Below are 21,336 nucleotides of genomic sequence, written 5' to 3' on the forward strand. Positions count from 1 at the left end.
CCCTCAAAGGAAATCGTATTTGCAGGGGCAAGGGGGCCTGCGGGAAGTAATTCAGTGGAGGACTGTTTCACCCAGACCGTAAAGGAATGTGGCAAGTGTACTGCAAGAATGGGGGACATCAAGAAGACTCGTGGCCGGAGAGAGATGGGGGCTCTGGTAGGTTTCTGGTGTTCCCAACTCCATGGTTAGGGAAGCTGAGTTTGGTTTTAGATAGGTGATATTTGAGAGGGCTGGAGGCCACCAGGAAAGGGGGTATTTAGGGGCAGAAAAAGTAGGTAGGATGGAAATGGAAAGCTAACTGGTGTTCAGAGCAGTGCACTACCAGTAGCAGCTGTTTAAAAATTTCAAATTTGCTTGGGTAACGTGGAAAAGTCACTTCTGTGGAATTGCTTATCTCCCAAAGAGTGGCTATCATAGATGGAACATATTTCTTCAGGTGGCTGAAATTGTTTAACAAATTGCTAGTTTTTTCCTTCCCACATCCTTACCGTGAAATAGAAGTGTAGCTGCTTTACTGAATTGAGCACAAAATAACAGCAAAATCAGTCACAGAACTGGGCAGCAGCATTAGAATTCAGTCTGAATGGGAAGAAGCTGGCAAAACCCAGAGGTATTTGAAAAACTAATACAAATTAGCGGGGGGAAAAAGCTATAGAAGCAGCCCTAATTTTACATACCCCAATTTTCATAGACCAGTGACAGCTGCCCAGTCATTTTGATGCCGGCTTCACTATTTAAACACTGCTGGCTGTCACGTTTCTAGGCATCTCAGTATATTTAAAGCTCCGACTATATTTCCCTCTTCCCCCGCCCCCCCATCTTAACTCAGTCTAATTAAGAGTCGGGCCAACGTTTTGAAATAGTCATTATTTCCTTAAAAAAAAAAAAAAAAAAGACCATAAAAGTCTTTGGAAGCAGCCAATACTATGGCCATCTTCAAATATGAGGAAACACAGGTGTTAACCGACGCTAAAAGTCTGTTCACTTCATGTTGCAGCATTTGTTTAGAAAAAATGAAAACTTTAGTCTTACTTTCAAATTGAAAAGTAAGCAGAGTAGCTGCTAATTTAATGGACACACTGAGAATTTGCTGAGAATTTCCAAAGGAGCTACCTTGGAAGTAAAACAGAAATGAGGATATAGGGGTGCCTGGCTGGCTCAATCGGTTGAGTGGCCGACTCGTGGTTTTGGCTCAGGTCATGGTCTCAAGATCTCAGAATCGAGCCCTACTTGGACTCCACGTTCAGCAGGAGTCTGCTTCTCTCCCTCTGCTCTGCCCTGCTCATCCTCCCCTAAAATAAATCATTTTTTTTTTAAGAAACGAGGATCTATAATTGGTGCCATATTAGCTAAAATGTTGTGAGCTTCTAAACAGTCTGGGATGACACAACTGATTTACAGGTCAATCCCAGCCATGAAGTTTGACTCCAAATATTCACATATCATAAGTTTAATCTATGATCCTTTCCCTCTGAATAAAGAGGAAAATGTTGGAGTTTGAATACCACATGGGTGCCTAGAAGCTCTGACACCAGGAGCAAATTATTTGTTCTCTTTGAGAGTCATATTCTTCAAACTTCAAAACAAATTGTAAGCTCTAAATTTATGATTTTTTAAAAGATTTTGTTTATTTATTTGACAGAGAGATCACAAGTAGGCAGAGGCAGGCAGAGAGAGAGTGGGGGAAACAGGCTTCCCACTGAGCAGAGATCCTGATGCGGGGCTTGATCCCAGGACCCTGAGATCACGACCTGAGCTGAAGGCAGAGGCTTAACCCACTGGGCCACCCAGGCGCCCCTAAATTTATGATTAATAGTAACATTCTCACTCCTAATCAACTAAATCGTATTTAAAAAGTTTTCTTCTCTAATAAGTGCTGAAATTCACTAAGGGTATAAAAATAAATGTAACTAATTTAGTTATTTAATAACTATTTACATTATCTATTTAATTAGTGTTTTGAAACATAAAACCTCAGAAAGCTTGCAAGTCTATTTTTATAGGCTGGTATAGTGCTTTGACCTTCTAGAACATACAGACCAGGAATATCTGAAGCCTTGGGGAGGGCCTGACACCTTAAAATGCAAACAGATCTATACCAGGCACCTGCACACACTGGTAACACAGAAAGAAGGGTCAGGATCTTCCCTTTTCACTCCTAAAGCAAGTCAACAAGAAAAATGTTTGAATTTTAAAGTTAAGAAATAGATACATACTCATCATGAACAATGGTGGGGCCATCCCTTGTTAAGGCCTCTTCCTTGATGACATTGATAAGTTCAAAAGTACTGCTGATGGGGGCATCTGGGTTAGGCCATTTGGGACACTGGAAGTGCCGAACCTCTAGGACGTAGTCATCCTGTAACCAATACAACAAGTCATAGCCCATCCTTTATTTCCATAGCCCATATTTTTATTTCCTTTATTAATGTGTGGCCTAGAACTTGTTCCTGAGAAAGTACGTATTAGAGATAACTGACGAGTGCCAAATAGTAGGGAGGACTGACTGCCTGCCCTTAAAAAATGACCAGGTCATGAAAGCAGAATCTTATTTTTGTTCAGGGGATAATAACATTTTAAGTGACAATAAATTATAAGAGACTTTACATAACCTATTTATCTATACATTTAAAGGAAAAAAAGACAAATCATCATTTAAGTTATTAATATAAGATAGCGCCTGTCTTTTCCACCCCATAATAAGTTATTACATCTCAATATGTCATTTACTACTAAAAAAAAAAAAAATTCATACTATTATCATTTGTAACACATTGCAAGGTTTACATTTCTGGTGGCAAAGAGAATGTTGAGCTCTAGTATATTGTTTTCATAATTAGGTCAACAGACCTATTTGTATGCATGCTCAGACAACAGTTACATTTCATCTACCCACCTGCAAAAAGCAAATATTTGAAGGAAGGAAAAAGTGAAGTGTACATATTTAAAATTAAGTCATACTCAAATGCCTGGGTCTGTCTTGAGGGTGGCAAGTGACTTTATTACTACTTAGAAAGATGATGCAGGGCCCAGGTATGGCTGTTACTGAGAAATGGAGGTTTAAGTTACCTGTGTAGCTTCAAGGATAAAGTCATGGATGATAATTTGTTCTTCATTAGAGAGGCACAGTCTGTCTTTGCTGATAAGGGTGACGGTAAAGGCCTCACAGTTCATGGATTCTTCTCGACTTGGCCAGTATACAAATTCATCTTCTGCCTATGAACCCCCCCCAAAGAAAAAATTCCTCTGCAGTGCTGTCAAACATTTGTTTTTTAATTATTCTTGCAAATTGATGCATAATGTTTGCCATCTCCCGTACCTCCCGAGTCACCGTTTAATCATGCCCGCTTCACCAAGTCCAGTGGTGATTGTAAAGTATACTCAGTAATAACCACTTCCTAGCAGTTCCCACCGAGGTCACTGTAACAACCAAAAATGCTCCCTCTAGAGGTGATATATTAATAAAAACAGGATCTAGGTCAATTAATTTTATTTTTTTCCACTATGATACATTATAGAACATTTCTCACCTGGAGTTAGTATTTATTTCACAGTTGCTTAAGTAACTAAGACATCCTAGTTTTTACTTCCTATGGATTATGAAAACAGTTCTACAGATGATGAGCATTTTGCCCAGGAATTTCATCAATATTATATTATTTAATTTTTGCAACATATTAGAGAGGTAAAGGATTTTTATTATCTGTCTTTACAGAGGAGGACATCAAGACTCAGGGAAGTCCATACGTTGTCTGAAATCACACTACTGCTAAATGGTAAGCAACAGAACCTGTCTGGGGAGAGGTTATGCATCAAAAAGCTTATGTTGGCATGGAGTACAAAGTGCTCTTTCAGAGACAATTTAACCCACGTTAGGCTTCAAATGGAGATGAACATAGAAAAAGTCTTTCAGCCTTGAATCAGGCAAGCTTTAAATGTTCATCTATTTTAGGATTAAAGAGAAATAGTCAGGCGTGGTATTTGAATTCCATCCCTGAAAACTGTGGAGGCCTAAGAAAAAGTTACGGGGTGCACAGGTTGGAGATTTTGTGAGAAATACAGTGATTAGGATAAGACCCCTGCCCCCCACTACCATGTCTCTTTCTCTCACCAGTTCAAATGGCAAACGCTACTTTGCCTGGGATATCTGTATTTCGATGGGCATTTTCCTGAAAATGCTTAGATACTACTAGTGAAGTCAGAAATAATTCTGAATAATGTTCAAAACAAAGAAGGTTTTGTTTAATCTTCCACTGTTGCATCAGAAATGAGCCAACAGTCCAATAAGACTTATCACCCTTTCAAGTTTCAATATAGCTTATTGCCAAGTACATTTTTATTTTTAAAGCTCAGCATAAGGGGAAACAGATTAGCAATTGGGTTTAGTCTATACAAAAGAAGTCTGTAACTGTCAGGGGTTTTAATACATTTTGTCCAAGGAAATAGAAGACCCTTTTAACAGATATTAAAGATGTTAAGGTAATAATGGACAGGGCCTATACATTTAATCGATATGCACAGACTAAGCACAGAATTTAGGATTGGATGTGATCCTGAATAAATTAATCTGGGCCTTAATTCCCATATCTGAAAAGTGGGAAAACAACACTACGTACCTCCAAGAAGTTAACACGAATCGTAAATTATCAAATTGGCCTAGCAACTGCCGAAGGGATTTTATTAACGGTAGAAGGCAGCAAAAAACAACAAAACAAACAACCCCCCCAAACCCTTCCGAATACACATAGCAAACGAGGGAATAACTGATTATCTTCAAAGACTATGAAAAATACATGCTGCTTCTTAATTCAGCAGCAACTCCGGGCTCATGGTTATTTTGCTTACAAATACATTTGTAGAGCAAAGATCCCTGTATTTTTTTTTTTTTAAGATTTTATTTATTCATTTGACAGAGAGAGATCACAAGTAGGCAGAGAGGCAGGCAGAGAGAGAGGAGGAAGCAGGCTTCTGAGCAGAGAGCCCGATGCGGGGCTCGATCCCAGGACCCTGAGATCATGACCTGAGCCGAAGGCAGCGGCTTAACCCGCTGAGCCACCCAGGCGCCCCAAAGATCCCTGTATTTTTAACAGTGCTTTCTGGGCTAGGACCTAGTGACTTCGGGCTACTCACAGCATCATGGTCTTGTCAAGTTATAATAGTGATAAATAATGAAGCCAACAAAGAGAATCTACATATTTAGGGAAAATGTGCACTAATAAATCTGACTTTCATCCCCGGAGTTGAGAATGCAGACATGTAGGATTCCAGCCAGGCCTCCCTCAGCCTGAGACACTGCGATGACCTGTTCTGGGGCAGGTCAGGGGTCCTCACTGTCTGCAGAGCAGGCAGGGACTCAGGTGGTCGAGCCTCCCTGCTACAAATGAGCCTGTGTGATCGATGCTTTTGGTGACCGTCCTCTGGTAAGTGACAATAACAAAATACTGACTCATCCAACAAATGAACGTTTTAACAACCCTAAGTGCCTCCAATTTCCACATGCCAAACAGAATAGACCCCTATTGCCAGCTAATTTGAAAATTTACACTCCAGTTTTTAGCTTAAGATTCTCAATTTTGCTGCCATTCTATCACACAGAAGCAGTCTTGGTGTTCCGAAGCCGGAGCAAAATGCGACAAAGTGAGGGAGTTCCTGCTGCCTGGGCACGCAGTCACATGCATGTCCGCAAGACTGGGGTTCAAGCACAGGCTGTTCTTTCTTGATTAAAAAATTCACTAATCCGATCCTCATGGAAGCAGCTCCTCCTTGTTTTTTGTTTTTGTTTTTGTCTTGTGGGCTTACAGGTCCTCATAATAACTTCTGAACACCCAACGAATTCTGAGAGTTAAGCTCATCTTGATAAATTTGTTTGCCCTTCTTTTACATAATCCCGAGGCACAGCCGAGAAGGACTCAAGGGAGGAGAGAGAGGGGCTAGGGCTCAGTCAAGGTCTTAAAAGCACCTTTAAATTGGAACAAAATAGCCTTTGTGTATCTCCTTCCCTGTAATGCATCTGCTCTGCCTGTTGAATGGGGGGAGAAATGATGATAATTAATACTCTTGATAGAAGTTTACTGGGGGAGGGCTGGGAAACCTTCCTCTAATGCGGGGTGGGACGAACAGAGCAAAAGGATTAAAAGACAGGTGACTCAGGTTCAAATCCTTCCTCCATTCTCTAAGGAATTTCATTTAACAGCTAAGTAAAGTTCCCTCCATTCTCTTAGCTGTTAAATGAAATAATAGTACCTGTGTCCTAAAGAGGTAGAGAGGATTGAGATTCAGCAAGCTAATACATGTAAACACAGTCACACACTCAAATGTTAGCTGCTATTTTGTTTTTCACAAGTGACATACAGTAACTGAGAGGTCAGGTTAAGGTCGTATGTTAAATGAGGTTACTCAAAGGCCCTTTTCCAAAACCTTCTATTGCCCTGCCAAGTACAGCATGAGAGAATCAAGTTATGGAGCACATAGGGACAGTAACTGTGACAATACAAAAGGAACCTGTTCAGACTTAAAGATGAGAGAAGTCTAGATGCCCTCCCTAGTGCACGCGCACAGTGAGCCCTGTGGTAAGGTATCAAAATGATTTATGCTTATGGCCTCACAGGCTCATTAATATATAGCAGATGTGCTTTGCTTACCAAGCTCTGGTTGTCTGGCAGCATGACAATGATCTGTGCATTATGATCCCAAATCATTCGCCAGAAATCTTTCGTAGTATGTGGCAGAGGATGCTGGGTTATAATAAATTCATTGCTCCTATAATAGCCCTTCAGTTAGGGAGACGGAAAATCAGCAGTTAGAAACATTTTATTCTGATGTTGTGCTAGTAAAATACGTTCATGAAATAAGACAGCATTGTTCTGACCTCACTTAAACAATTGAAAAAGGCAGTCCGTAGATGTGGCTAATTTTTAGATGTATAGGCTAACACGTGTAGATCATTTTCTCTCCACGTACAATTCCCTTCTAGTACCTCTGCTGTTTTTACTTAACAGCAATTTCAGCATTTATTCAAACACTAGATGGGTGAAATTAACAAGAAAATTAATTTCTTAACAAACACTTTTCTTATAGTATTTCTGTATCCCCGCTGATGAGCAGTCTTTTGTTAGAGGTCGCGAGATACAGAAATCTCTCTAATTTTTATTACACATCGAGAAATTATTTGAAAAATGAAATCAGCCACACAGGTGGTATCTGCTCTTTCCCACCTTTTAGTTTAATTGAATTTATTTATAATTAACTGTTGACTCTCACCATGATATAAGAAGCATTAATGTAATCTGTTCCTTTCATTCCAGGCAACGGTGCAAGACCCACTCGGGCACGCTCGGCTATTGTATGGAAAACAAAACAAAACACCACATTTGCCTTGTTACACACACAGAACCAATAATGCTTTCTGAGATTCACTTGGTGAGTAATCTATTTCCCTGGCTCCCCTTTCATTTTAAAACTCACCTATATTTTTAACTAAGCGAAAGTGTCAGCTAAGGCAGAATGGAAATGGAATTCTGCAGTACATTCCCAGAAGGGAAGAGGCATTAGAGGAATAGAATCTTCCTGTGAGAGAGGCTTTCACAGCACATCATGAAGAGAACACTCTGTGCAGACATGACAGAGGATGTCAGATAATTTTTTGGCCCTGGTTTGATATTCCTACAGTTATACCAACACATTGTACTTTTTGCTCTTTTGCCATTCTCTTACCCATATTTTTCTCCCCATAATGCTCTGAGAAAACCGGGGCCTTTGTCGGTAGAGAGAATCTGTCTAGTGATCACCCATGCTTGTGTCTACAGCACACACAGCATCCTCTGCTGGGTCCTGAGTTATTCATACAAAGGTCTGCATCTACCCACGGTGCTTCGATCTCAATAGCCAGAATCATGTAATGATGCATTCCAGTTGTACAGATTAATCAGATTCTTAAGATTTCTAGGAGCATCAATGCCACCGTGATCATGGCTTTTTTTTTTTTAAGTTAAAATGGAGAAGTAACGTAATTCTTGAGTTGTGAGGTCAACGAAAGCTAGACTTCATGTCACACTGAAGGAGCAATTTGCTGGCCCGGACAGCCACCCCTCCCAGTTTGATCACACTGCCTCAATTTTCCTGGCATAACAATTCTCCTTGGTAGTCATGGCCTCTTTACATAATACATAAAATTCAATGAAAAAATACTAACACACTCAACCAAGTCAAGCTGATTTTAAGATCTTACATGGCACGACTGAAGAGTTTCGGTTCTTTTCTTTGTTACACTCTTTCTGAGCACTAAAGCATTCCACGTACTTGGCATTACATTGTGTAACCAGCTGAAAGAAAGGCAACATTTTAGTTTTCATTCATTAACCAGCCTTATTGTGATAATATTTTATAATATACGCAAGCCTCAGGTCATTACTTTCTACACCTTGTACAATACCATGTATCAGTCACGTCTCAGTAAAGCTGAGAAACGACAAAACAAAGTTATAGTTGATAGCATTTGCTTGATGATCTGGCAGACAAAGGCCAGTCAGCAATTGGATTACCGAAGAGCCAAAACATTTTTCTATCCCAAAGACCATTTTTCTATCAGTAGTGGTTACTTCTGTCCCATTACCATGGCTATGTTTGTCTTATTTCTACTGGCAGGCCATAGGCTTCTAATAACAGGTTCAAGATGGGCAGTAGATACTATTGCATTGATCTGGATTTTTCTGTTGAAAATGTCACGCTTTTTGGCATTTGTCTTCTGTCATTTCTCCTAGGCACATGAGATTCAGGTGGGTCTACGCTAGGAAAGACTGCTTTGTGGTCACAGGAGCGAATCCTGTTTCTTGAACGTAACTAACTAGGGTCTCAGTACATTTCTGTCGAACTAAACTAACATTGTTCTAAGGCCACTATACATGGCCCAGTAGTTTGGTTATTCTTCTTGTTCTTCTATAACTTGGTCGAACACTATGTCAATCCTCTGTTTTGTTTTTTTTAGCAGGGAGGGAGTCCATCTTAGCATGAGGGAACAACCTCCTCCAAACACTTTTGTCCTACTGTCTGGGGCCTAGGGGCAGTTTTCAAGTTTCTCACTCTTGTTTTTCCCCTTCTACTTAAGTTCTAAAGTGGTTAGTTCCTACCGAAGAACCAATTACCTGGTCTCCAATGGAATGAGGAGATTTCTATTAAAAAATTCATCAAAATGTGTGGAAATAAATATTGCAGAAATAGAACTTAAGAAATATTGGTCCTTAATTTTTTTAAGGAATTAATTTTAAACTTTTAAAATGGGATATAATGTCACTAATTACCTCAAATGCTTTTTTGAATAGTTAGGATGTTATAAAAGGACAGCTAGAAATTTAAGATTGCTATGGAATGAAAAATAGATTAAGTTCGCTCAATTTGCATGGCAGTCTCATGGATTCAAATGATGGTTTCAGAATCTATGGAAAGTTTTACATGAAAAGTATGATTGCAGATTCACTCTATTTTTTCCACCTTGATACAGAATGAGAAATGACATATGGAATAATGCCAAAAAAATTTAAAAGACTATAAGAGACTAATAAATAAGAAAGTACTTAGTAATTTTGAGGAACAGTGTTGGAAGGTTAGAATAAAGGACGGAGCTCTTAATTAATGTCTTTATAGTATTGTTTTTTTGTGTGTTTGTTTTAACTTTTCCCTCAGTTACTTCCATATAAACCTCAACTGCCTGTAAACTTCTTCATGCCCTTATCCAAGTGAAAGAAGAATCCTTTGGGGAAAGTTAACCTCTCTTGGGTATTCCTTGGTAACTCCTTTTCAGTTTCTAAACTATCTGATAGTCTTTCAAATAGATTATTTGTTGACATGCTGTCCTAAAAATAAAGCCTTCTTAAGGCTAAGAGAAGTTAGTTCAGAAAAAATACAGCGATTCTTTTTTGGACTAGAGTGACCGACTCCAACCATTAGGTCACTGCGGCCGGGGGCTGCTGCTGTGTACGTTCAGAGGAAACGCTAAGTGGCTCAGAAGGGAATACCGCACCGCACCGCGCCATCTGCTTGGATCCCAACCGTTCAGCCGCAGGTGGAAACATTATTCTCTTCCCGCTACATTGGAAGAATACCAGCGGTAACGCCTTTCAGTCTACACATTCACGCCAGACGGTTATGACCCTCCCCAAACTGAAGCCGTGTCTTTACTCCTTCCCGAACAGCACCTTGAATTGCTTCTCCAGCCGTGTCTTTCCTCCCACCCCCGGTATGAGGATGCTGTTAACGTAGCTGTGCAGCTGATTCGAAGGTACCTCGGTCTCCTTTCCTAGAATGGCTTCCAACAAGGCATCGTGGATGAAAATGTACTGCTCCTAAAAGGGACAGAATGAGGAGAGCGGGTCAGGGGTAGCCACCCCTATCCAAGCCATGAACTGACCTCACATCAACTCTGCTCCCAGGGACTGCCCCGTGAACTCCTTCAGGCATTTACAGCTAGGTGCCTTGCTCCAATACTCCCCGGTTTATCCCTCATAACTTACTTTTGGGTCAAGACTCTGTTTTCCCATACCATGCCCAATGCAGCAGCAAGCCATGGAGAAATGTGTTTCACGAAGGCCTTTAGAACCGTTCTACTTTTGAGGCCAGACAACATGTTTAATTCCCCCCTCACATCGAACACAGCATTAGATACAGCTGTGTCTGCTTCTTTTCTTTAAGATTTTATTTATTTGCCAGAGAGAGAAGGGGAGGGAGAAGCAGGCTCCCCGCTGAGCAGAGAGCCCGATGCGGGGCCCGATCCCAGGACCCCGAGATCATGACCTGAGCTGAAGGCAGAGGCTTAACCCACTGAGCCACCCAGTGTTGGTGTAGTGACTGAGAAATCACATAGAAGATCCTCACAGAAAGGGATCAATGGGGAGTCAAAGAATAGTATCATAGTCTGCATAGCTTCCGCTACAAACCTGTGCATTCCTTCAGGCCCTACCAGAATGAATCTTCTCCTCAGAACCATTCCACTTTGCTTTAAGGCACATGCTAGAATCTCTCGAGAGGCCCTGCAGCCGCTCCTCACCTCAGTCTGGACGAGGTAGTTACGCTGTGTCCTGATATGCTTCAGGAATCCCAGGACGTTAACTGTGCTTTTGTCTTTGATCTGCTGCAGCATGCTGTCTATTACGATGTAGGTGCCGGTCCTGCCCACACCAGCGCTGGAAGAAAGGAAGACACACTCAGCAGCTACCTTTTGCTCTACCGTGTCATGCATTAACTGTAGACTGAAAAAATTACTGTCTAAGTATCAAATGAGCTTAGAAATAACCTTGTTTAGATAACCTAGTAGAGAGCTGACAGATTATTCACTGTGGACAGCATCCAACAACTTCATGAGGACATTTCCCACGAGTCTTGATGGGGGGCAGAGACAGCCTTTTATAAAGACCACAGGAGCTGCAGTGAAATGATGCACGTGTATTTGCTTTCGCAGCCTTGCTTGCTGCTCAAGCCAAGGATGTAAGGCGGTGATGCAAGGGATGGAGAGCGGCCCTTCCTGGCAGAGCCATCCCCCCACCAGAACCCTGTCTGCTGAGGACCCAGGTAGGGAGTTTGTGTCCCTGACGCCCAAGTTTGTGCCTGGTTCTGGAGCACCCATTATCCTTTCAATAAGCGCCCTTTCTTTTTTTTTTTTTTTAAAGATTTTATTTATTTATTTGAGAGAGAGAGAGTATGAGAAGGGGGAGGGTCAGAGGGAGAAGCAGACTCCCCGCCAAGCAGGGAGCCCGATGCGGGACTCGATCCCAGGACTCCAGGATCATGACCTGAGCCGAAGGCAGTTGCTTAACCAACTGAGCCACCCAGGCGCCTCAATAAGCGCCCTTTCTGCACACCTTCCTAGTCTGTTCAGTACTAGAAAGTTGCCATCTAAAGGGTGCCTTCCTTTAGTCAGCCCGGTATGGAATCAGAATGGCATGCCTGCAAACTCTGGCCTCTTTTATCCACAGTTCCTCATTGTTAAAGAAACACCACCACTCAGGAAGATGGGAGTTCCACCGCACTGATTAACAGGCTGCTTTTGTCAGAGTCCCCCAGCAGGCTCCCCGCCTCCCACGACCACACCATTGATACCCCAGCTCTTCGACACTTCCATGTCTCTTTGAGCGACTCCTCAATGGGTCAGCAAGAAAAATGTACTTTTCATGAGGCTTTAAAAAGGAGGTGGATTCTAACACCTGCCAAGTACTTGCTCTGTGGCCGCATGTCACAAACAGCAGCCCAGAAGAAATGCTCAGAAAACGCCATGCCCCTCTGCAACGTAGCTCACAGAAGAGGGAGCATCTATTTGGATACCAAAGTTAAAAAAAAAAAAAGGAATTCCAAGAATGCAATCACAAATGAAAGAAAGTATTTTTAAACTACCTACTAAAGTTGTTTAAGGTAGTTAAGGGAAAAAAGGCCTTCTCGGTGCTTTCAAAAAGGTCTTTTTTAGAGCATGTATCAATTAAAAAATTAAAAATCTTTTCACTCCTACAATACCTTTTATTATTTAGAGGAACCCTACAGAGAAGCCACTTACAAAATCTCAAACTCCCTAGTGTAGGAAGCCCTGAACTTGTGTTTAAGGTCAGATTTCTATGTAATAGGAGCAGCTTCAAGATTCCCTGTCAACAATGGGGATTTTATTAATAATGGAGGTTATAAAAACTGGAAATGCATTTTCTAAGAGCAGATTTTGTTTTGGCCCCAGAAGTAGCAGGTGACTTCCGGTATTTTGAGAATACAGGGATTTTACAGACCCTAACAGGCTGTGCTGGTCCCAGTTTACAGTGGAAGACTCCCGTTTCTAAAAACACATGGCCCCAGTGGCCCCCATCTTCCCACCCTGCCCACTTCAGATGTTGAAACCCAGGTGCAAGAAGGAGAAAGATGTTGGCCCCACCTGCAGTGCACCAACACAGGGCCCATTTCTGGTGTCCGGGCGGCCGAGGATCGCCTCACAAAGGTCAGGACCGGGAGCGCATACTCAGGAACTCCCATGTCAGGCCACTGAGTGTAGTGATACTGAATCACGACCCGTTCATTCTGACGACCCTTGGGATTTCCCTTCTGACCCTAGGAGAAAGATGAAAAGAGAGGTCTGTAAGCAGACAGGTGGCATTCTGGATTTAAAAAATAATAATGGGGCGCCTGGGTGGCTCAGTGGGTTGAGCCGCTGCCTTCGGCTCAGGTTAGGATCTCAGAGTCCTGGGATCCAGCCCCGCATCGGGCTCTCTGCTCAACAGGGAGCCTGCTTCCTCCTCTCTCTCTGCCTGCCTCTCTGCCTGCTTGTGATCTCTCTGTCAAATAAATAAATAAAATCTTTAAAAAAAAAATAATAATAATGACGATGAAAGTATGTAGGAAACAGGACGTTGCATTTCATGTGCCCTAAGTACTGTTCCTGAGCTAGGTACTTTCCCCTCGGTAGCTGTCTCAGGCCAGGAACAGAGATGCTACCTAGCTGGGTGTGAAGTAGCACACGTCTCCTGGGAGAGAAAATGGGGGAAGACTACACCAGGAAGGAACACTGAATACCAGTTTTCTGGATGTGGAACCATCTCCAGCACTCTGTAATTTGCTTACACAGCCTCCATGTTAACTTCCTGCCATGACTCCCGTCCTTTCTGTGTGGTCTGGGTTGGACCATCAGGATTCTGAGTGTTGGCTGCTGCTATACGTCCTCCGGAAAGTGATTCTCAGTCCCCAGCGTCAATAATAAATTTACCTGTCGCTTTCATAAAGGAAAACGGCTCTGAAAAATTCATTTAAGTGGTTGAACTTTTTACATTTTAACTATTTTGGATGAAAAATTTCCCCAAACAGGTAACTTGCTGCTGTAGGTTTTTCTTACAGCCAATAACTGGATAAATGCCTGAAAATTTCCAAATTTTTTTTTGAGGACTCAAGGTCATTAATCAGCCAGAGCATGTAAGGTCTTTGGCCCTGGGCTACAGAAGCCCAATGGTTTTGATTTCTGAAATCTTGTTAACCCTCCTTTTCCTATCTTTCTCTTTCTCCTTTTTCCTCTTGCACAAAACACCCAAAGTTCCTATTTGACTTCCGTCCTCCGACCTGAGTGGTTTTAAAATAAGGGGGCAATGTTTAAATACCTGAAGGGTTTCCATGAGTAATAGGCTTTGGAAATGTAAGTTGGTTATTGGTTGGTTAGTTGAAGCCAGCTAACAGCTCTATTAGAAGACAGATAAATATAGTGCTACTTGACTTTTATATACTTCTGCCATTCTAGGAAAAAAAAAAAAAAAACTAAACATAGAAAAAGACTGTTAACCTTGGATCACAGATGGATTTTGGAGCCAATGAAATTATATATAAAAATTTGAATAAATGTGAATTCTTCTGGGGCCGGGGGCTGTAGTTTGAGCACATTCTCAAAGATGGCCAAGACTTTAAAAAAAAAAAAAAAAAAATCACACCCATTGCTACATACATGTGCCATTCCTAAGTCTTTCTTCAGCAATTACTTTACATTTTCTTAATGAACATACACCTAGAGTTCCTAGTAATGGGGTCATGGTCCATGAACCTTGATGGAACAGCAGATTTTGAACAAAAGAAATTGAGATAACTTGAAAGCAGCATTTTCCACAAAGTGTGGAACTTGGATGTTAACAGTTATATTGGGAAGGGTTATGCTGAGTTGCCTTAGGAAATACTAGGCAAAAAAAAGTTAAAGAGGTTTCTTAACTAGCGCTCTGGCCACTTGTGTGCATTGTACATATTTCTAAAGGGGAATGCATAGTATGTAGCGTTCATTTTCCACATTTATTAAATAGCACCGTCTCCTTTTTGCAAGCATCTTGCAGGGTAAGCATTCCTTGGAACACAGTTTGGGAAAATAATGCTTGAAAACTCTCAGAAGGTTGCTACTGAAAAGCTAAATCCACAAACAGATGCTGCTCTAGTTGCTGGTCACTGAGACCTAGAAGTTCATTTTTTTTTTTTTTAAATGAAGCTCTCAAGAGGAGATTAAAGAATTTAATCAGGCCAGTTAAATTCTATTATGTGCTCTGCCAGTATCTTTCACAGCATACATTGATGTCAATCAAAGGAGTTGTGAAAAAATGTTTTTTTAAAAATACTTTTTTAAAGCCAAGTTGGTTCTGAGAATTGGCCTTGGTTGTACAGTAATTTTCATACAAGTTTCAAGAGTGATGCCCTGGCAGCCCACCCATATTCCTTCAATACCTTTTTCACTTTTGTATTTCTGACTGAAAAACGACGAACAGTGTAGCAGGCATGTACTTTTGTGCTCTTCAGTGTGACAATAATGTTTCCATACTCCTCACTATTCTCTGTTGGCCAATACTGATCACATTTTCGCTGCAAAAAGGAAAAAGTTGTCAGTTCCAACTGCAATTGATGCCGCATTTGTACTGTTGGTAATGTGATCTCCAGTGTCTTAAAAACAGGTAATATCACCCTGTAGTTGACCCGAAAAGGGAACATATGGGCCCCGTGGCTTAGAGGTAGACATACCTCTGAAGAGTTTAACCTTGGGACAACTTTGGGTGAGATCATTTGTGAAATGGGTCTCATATATTCATGAACATCTTTTAACAGACAGTGTACTTTAAAGAGGGCCTCAGAAAGAAACCTGTGCTTGGCCTATAAGAAATATAGCTAGCTATGTTAGGACACTGGGCTGCCTTCAGAGTTGCAAGAGAGTCTTGTAACAGAGAAAATCTTCATTTTACCAATTGGGTCCCCAAAGGTGAAATAGGTCCACAGTCAAGGTGAAGAAGTAGCAATCCTGAGTAACAGAATTTGAGGCTTAGCCTTTATTCCAGCCTAAATCAGCACCATGTAAACTCTTAATCTACTAACTCTAAAATATTAACCATCTTATAAAAAGGTTCTCTTAATGATGGTCAAGGTGTTTCAACAGGGTTTCCCCTCACCCTCCTCCAAACTCTCAGTAGTTCTCCCACTGTACTGTGTTTCTTCCAACTTCCCTGTTTGTTGTGCTTTCTGTCCTATCTCTTAGAAGGTCCTTCTCTAACTCCTCCTCCCTCATTGTTCACAGCTCACGGCACGTACTAGCTCCTTTACGAACTCTCAGTTCTAGAGGATGTATCCGTCTTTTACAGCATCCCCATTCTAATACTCTGTGCATCCCTCCTGCCATGTTTAATTCCTCTTGTAAGCATTCAGCTCTTTCTCACCAGACCACAAGCAAGGTAGGGGCAAGAGAAGATGCTTTTCATCTTCTTAACTCTTTATACCTGGTCAAGTTCCTGCCCTACAGCAGGGGCTCCATAAGGAGGTTTTGAATGAAGGCACATGATTAGCACATTAAACCAAGAGGTTCTTACCCTTCCTTTTTCCACAAGGTTTGTAATCATGATAATGATTCCAGTGTTTTGTTCCCAAATCATCCTCCAGAAATCTTCAAATGTAGACTTTAAAGGTCCCTGGGTGGCGATATAGGCTTTCGCTTTGTTGTAACCCTTCAAAGATGACACAACACAAAGTAAGATGAAAGCAGTATCACAGACCAGTTAATAATTCAGTGCCTTCCGTATTGAATAGGCTGTGGTTTTAGGAAAAGTTCTGTGCAATATTAAAACACATTCAACAGTCTCTGTGGCACTCTTCAATTATGAGAAACAGGCTTATAAAACATTTCTGACTTACATCGACATAGTTTGCATTAATGTAGTCGCTGTGCTTAGAGTCTTTTCCTGGTAAAGGTCTTAACTTCACCCTACTGTGATCATCTATAGAGGATAAAGAAAAAAAAAAAGGCAAAAACAACATGTGTAATTCACAAACTACCAGCATTCTAAAGCAGAAAACAAGGCAAATAGGCAATGTGGCGTCTCTTAGAGCGCCCCAAGAAAACTTTTGGCAGAGCAACAGCTAAAAATTTAAAGATACAGCATTGAAACCTATCTTAAAAACACAGGGGCATTTCTCCATCATGTTCTGACCTGTGAGTGCCCAAGAACTGCAAACTGGGGGGCGGGGGGGCGCCTGGGTGGCTCAGTCGTTCATCATCTGCCTTCTGCTCTGGTCATGATCCCAGAGTCCTGGGATCGAGCCCCACATCGGGCTCCCTGCTCGGTGGGAAGCCTGCTTCTCCCTCTCCCACCCCCGGCTTGTGTTCCCTCTCTTGCTGTGTCTATCTCTATCAAATAAGTAAAATCTTAATTTAAAAAAAAAAAAAAAAAAAAAAAAAAAGGAAAGGCAAACCGAAGTTCTTGTTAGTTCAGGTAAAATGATTTCAAGTTTCAACCCTCCAAAGTATCCTTGTCCTAGATTTTAGAACCAAAGCCTTTGATTACCCATGGCCATGTCCCTTTTCCTTTAACACATATGTGCAAAAGTGATTGTGATATTAAGTCCAAAACAAAATCTATTTGTTGAGCATCTATTTTCAGGAGACTCCTTTGCTAAAAATCTAGTTAGATTCCCCCCTACCCCAATAGAACCTAAGTAATTGAGGAAACCAGAGTTGTCCTGAGAGTAATCTCATTGCAGCAATCTGGTCAATGATCAGAATTTAAGATCCCCTTAACCTCAGCTTATGAACATAAAAGTGGGGAGTGGGATATATGCCTCTTGTTGCCCAGCAAAGTGAGCTTGAATTTTTAGGAGAGCAAATAAAATAAGAAGTCAAGGTCATAATTTTCATTTTCTCTAGCTAGGAACAGAATGGGCAAAAGTAAATTAACATTTTTGGTTATAATTATAAAAGTCCAGTTCAAGAAGTAGTCCAATGAGTGGTTTAGCCTAGACATTAATAACCTCAGACTATTTATTGGGCACTTTTTGAAAGCCCTCTTCATTCTTGTGACTGTGAATTGCATTTGTTGTTCTGACAAACGCTCAGACTACACTTGCCATACAGAAGGGCTACCTACCAGAAATAGGCTCCAAATGACAATTTACCCCCCAAATTATCTGAATACAAACCACTGTGCCTTAGCTCAGTAGCACTATATTGCATATTATTTTTCAGACTGACAAATAAGAATACATGTTCTTCAAGTTGCAAAATTCATATTTAATCTAAAAGAGAACAAGCTCTCTAAATAGGTCAATACAGGAGGTTGTACGGTATCACCCACATAAACTTGGAAAGGTGTAATGGCTCTGAGAGAAGGCTTTTCACACATTTTGTTTCTTGCACAGTAAGTCGTTTCATGACACTTCCATCCCGGCTTCTGCTAATACTAAGCCCTTAATATAGGGGTAGACCAAGATTACAGGTGATGTGCCCAGGATGTGACCAGGCATCATGAACACCAGAGTCCAACTTTCTGAACTTAGGAAAAGAAAACTGCATCTAATCTGAATTTGTGAAAGTGAAACCATAAATGAACTGGTGAGAGTACAACCATATCAAACCACAGATGGTACACTTTCCAGGCAATACCATGACCCTTGGGTGTATCACACAGACACTGCTTTGATTTCCTCCCTCTATTTTGCCACATGCTAATCAGAAATAAGGACTACCATGGTGGAAAGAATGGTATGTGTGGATATACTTAAGGCACGCATGTGTATGTATCCCTGCCCGACATACATGGTTAGAAATGAGGTATATAGATGGACAAATCATAATCTCAGCAAGCTGAGCCCTGACTAGGTTGGCCAACAAATACGGTCAGATTCCATCCATTCAAAGGCTGGAAAGAAAAGCAAGGTTTGACTCTTTCTTGTTCTCTTTGTTACCTCCTCATTCTCTCACATAAGTGGAACGATTATTCTTATTCCAAAATGACTTGTGGTTCTTTTAAGACTTTATGTAGAGTAAGAAGTAAAACTCTATTAGTAGATGACATTATCTTATACATAAAAATTCCAAGGAATCCACAAAAAATCACTACTAGAATAAATGAGTTCAGCCAAGGTTGTAGGATATGTGATTAATGTTAAACAACAGCAACTGTATTTCTATACACAATGAAAGATCTCAAAATTAAGTAAACAATTCCAGTGACCATAGTGTCAAAAAGAATACTTAAATTCAATAAAAAGTATAACACAATGCAAACTATAAAACATCATTGAAAGAAATAAAAGATGACCTCAATAAATGGAAAGACATCCCATCTTCATGGATGGAAAATAGTACTGTAAAAATTAATCCACAGGGGCGCCTGGGTGGCTCAGTGGGTTAAGCCGCTGCCTTCGGCTCAGGTCATGATCTCAGGGTCCTGGGATCGAGTCCCGCATCGGGCTCTCTGCTCAGCAAGAAGCCTGCTTCCCTCTCTCTCTCTCTCTGCCTGCCTCTCCGTCTACTTGTGATCTCTCTCTGTCAAATAAATAAATAAATAATCTTAAAAAAAAAAAATTAATCCACAGATTCAATGCAATGCCTATCAAAATCCCAGCTACATCTTTTACAGTAATAGAAAAGTTGATCCTAAAACTGATATGGAAACACAAAGGACCAGAATAACCAAAACAATCTTGAAAAAGAAGAACAAACTTGGAGCAGTCACAGTTTCCGAGTTCAAAATATACTACAAAGCTATAGTCTGTGATCAAGACGAAGTGGTACTGGCCTAAGGATAGACATGTAGATCAGTGGAAGGGAACTAAGAGTCTAGAAATAAACTCTTACATTTATAGACAGTTGAATTTCAATAAGGGCACTAAGACGATTCAGTGGGGGAAAGAAGAGTCTTTTCTACAAATAGTGCTAGAACAACTGGCTATCAACAGCAAAAGAATAAACTTAGACCCTACATCATACACATAAGAGTTATTTGGATAAAAGACCTAAATGTAAGAGCTAAAACCATAAAACTCTGACAAAAACTAATGTGAAATCTTCATGATTTTGGACTAGGCAGTGGTTTCTTGGATATAACACCAAAAGCACAGGCAACAAAAGAAAAATTAAGTTTCACCCAAATTAAAATAATTTGTGCTTCTAAGGACACTATCAAGAAAGTGAAAAGACAATGCACAGAATGGAAGAAAATATTTGCCAACTATCTATCTATATAGATTTGCATTCATATCCAGAATGTATACAGAACTCCTACAACTCAGCAACAAAAAGACAAAGGGCAAAGAATTTGAATAAATATTTCCCCAAAGATGATCTACAAACAGCCAATAAATACATGAAAAGATACTCAACATTACTAATCATTAGGGAAATGCAAATTAAAATGACAGTGAGATACCACCTCACACCCGTTAGCATAGTTATTTTATGTATCTATAGATATAGATGTATAGATATATCTATAGATACAGATATGTAAAAGTAAAAAGTGTTGATGAGAATATGGACACTGGGACTCTCGTATTGCTGGGGGCAATGTAAAATGGTACAGCCACTTTAGAAAACAGTATGGCAGATCTTCAAAATGTTAAACATAGAGTTACCATATGACCTAGCTATTCTACTCCTAAGTACATATCCAAGAGAATTGAAAATATATGTCTGCACAAATGTTCATAGCAGCATTATACATAATAGCCAAGAAGTAGAAACAACCCAAATGTCCATCAAATGATGAATGAATAAACACAGTGTGGCATATCCACATCATGGAGTATTTTTCAGCCATAAAAAGGAACAAAGTACCAATCTAAGCGACAACACGGATGAATTCTGAAAACACCCCGCTAACTGGAATAGACCCAGACAAAAAAGGCCATATATTCTATGATTCCATTTATATGAAATGTCCAGAATTGGCAAATACATAGAAATAGAAAGTAGGTAAGTGGCTTCTAGGGGTTAGGGAAAAGGAGGTATTGGGAACAACTACTAATGGGTATGGGATTTCTGGTTGGGGTACTGAAAATGTTCTAAAATTAGATAGTCGTGATGGTTGTACAACTGTGAATATACTAAAAACCACTGAAATTCAGTTTATATTTAAATCCCCATATAAATATAAATTAACTTTAAATGGGTGAATTTCATATGGTATGTGATTTTTTAACTCAGTAAAGCATTATAAAAAGCTTTATCTATAGTAGTGTTCAAATTTAAATGGTTCAATTTAATGCACTATAATATCCTATGGAATGTGTTCCTTACCACAGTGTTTGTTAACCATAAACACGTGTGCTCCTGCCTTTAGTGTCAAGGCATCTAATATCACCCAGTGACCCAAACCCCTAATGTTTATGAGAAGTAGTATGGTAGCCACAGAAGTAGCCTGTTTCCTAGGGTATTCCCGTAAGGACCTGTAAGAAGAATGCTTATCTATTTGTATCCCTAACCACAAAATATGGCAGGAAGGATGAAATGCATGGGCCCCAAGGACTGGTGGTTCCATCCCTTAAGGTATAGACCACTGAAGGCATAGTACCTGGTCTCAGAAATTCAGCTTATTGATT

The 21,336-nt window shown here is 40.5% G+C and overlaps 1 protein-coding gene and 1 long non-coding RNA gene across 11 annotated transcripts in view; one reads left to right on the forward strand and one right to left on the reverse strand.

Annotated features, from left to right (window-relative positions):
- The window catches only part of LOC125078261 (uncharacterized), a 127,284-nt gene that overhangs the window by 87,571 nt on the left and 18,377 nt on the right, over positions 1 to 21,336 (forward strand). For 4 of the 6 annotated variants that reach the window (XR_007120847.1, XR_007120845.1, XR_007120840.1 and 1 more), the window contains exons 2-5: positions 3,716 to 3,776; positions 5,241 to 5,420; positions 7,305 to 7,419; positions 11,450 to 11,559. This is a non-coding gene — a long non-coding RNA (uncharacterized LOC125078261). Of the gene's footprint in view, positions 1 to 3,715; positions 3,777 to 5,240; positions 5,421 to 7,304; positions 7,420 to 11,449; positions 11,560 to 13,426; positions 13,699 to 21,336 lie in introns of those variants that run through there. The other 2 variants (XR_007120841.1, XR_007120839.1) reach the window with 2 other exon arrangements.
- The window catches only part of PTPRG (protein tyrosine phosphatase receptor type G), a 707,992-nt gene that overhangs the window by 18,794 nt on the left and 667,862 nt on the right, over positions 1 to 21,336 (reverse strand). For 4 of the 5 annotated variants that reach the window (XM_047690530.1, XM_047690520.1, XM_047690539.1 and 1 more), the window contains 11 exons: positions 16,654 to 16,736; positions 16,332 to 16,466; positions 15,205 to 15,339; positions 12,899 to 13,071; positions 11,039 to 11,174; positions 10,191 to 10,337; positions 8,228 to 8,321; positions 7,261 to 7,337; positions 6,642 to 6,770; positions 3,070 to 3,216; positions 2,217 to 2,359 (listed from right to left, as the gene is read on the reverse strand). In XM_047690530.1, coding sequence (XP_047546486.1) covers positions 2,217 to 2,359; positions 3,070 to 3,216; positions 6,642 to 6,770; positions 7,261 to 7,337; positions 8,228 to 8,321; positions 10,191 to 10,337; positions 11,039 to 11,174; positions 12,899 to 13,071; positions 15,205 to 15,339; positions 16,332 to 16,466; positions 16,654 to 16,736 — 1,399 coding nt within the window. Of the gene's footprint in view, positions 1 to 2,216; positions 2,360 to 3,069; positions 3,217 to 6,641; positions 6,771 to 7,260; positions 7,420 to 8,227; positions 8,322 to 10,182; positions 10,338 to 11,038; positions 11,175 to 12,898; positions 13,072 to 15,204; positions 15,340 to 16,331; positions 16,467 to 16,653; positions 16,737 to 21,336 lie in introns of those variants that run through there. The other variant, XM_047690559.1, reaches the window with a different exon arrangement.

Source organism: Lutra lutra, chromosome 1, assembly GCF_902655055.1.
Source record: "Lutra lutra chromosome 1, mLutLut1.2, whole genome shotgun sequence".
NCBI lineage: Eukaryota > Metazoa > Chordata > Mammalia > Carnivora > Mustelidae > Lutra > Lutra lutra.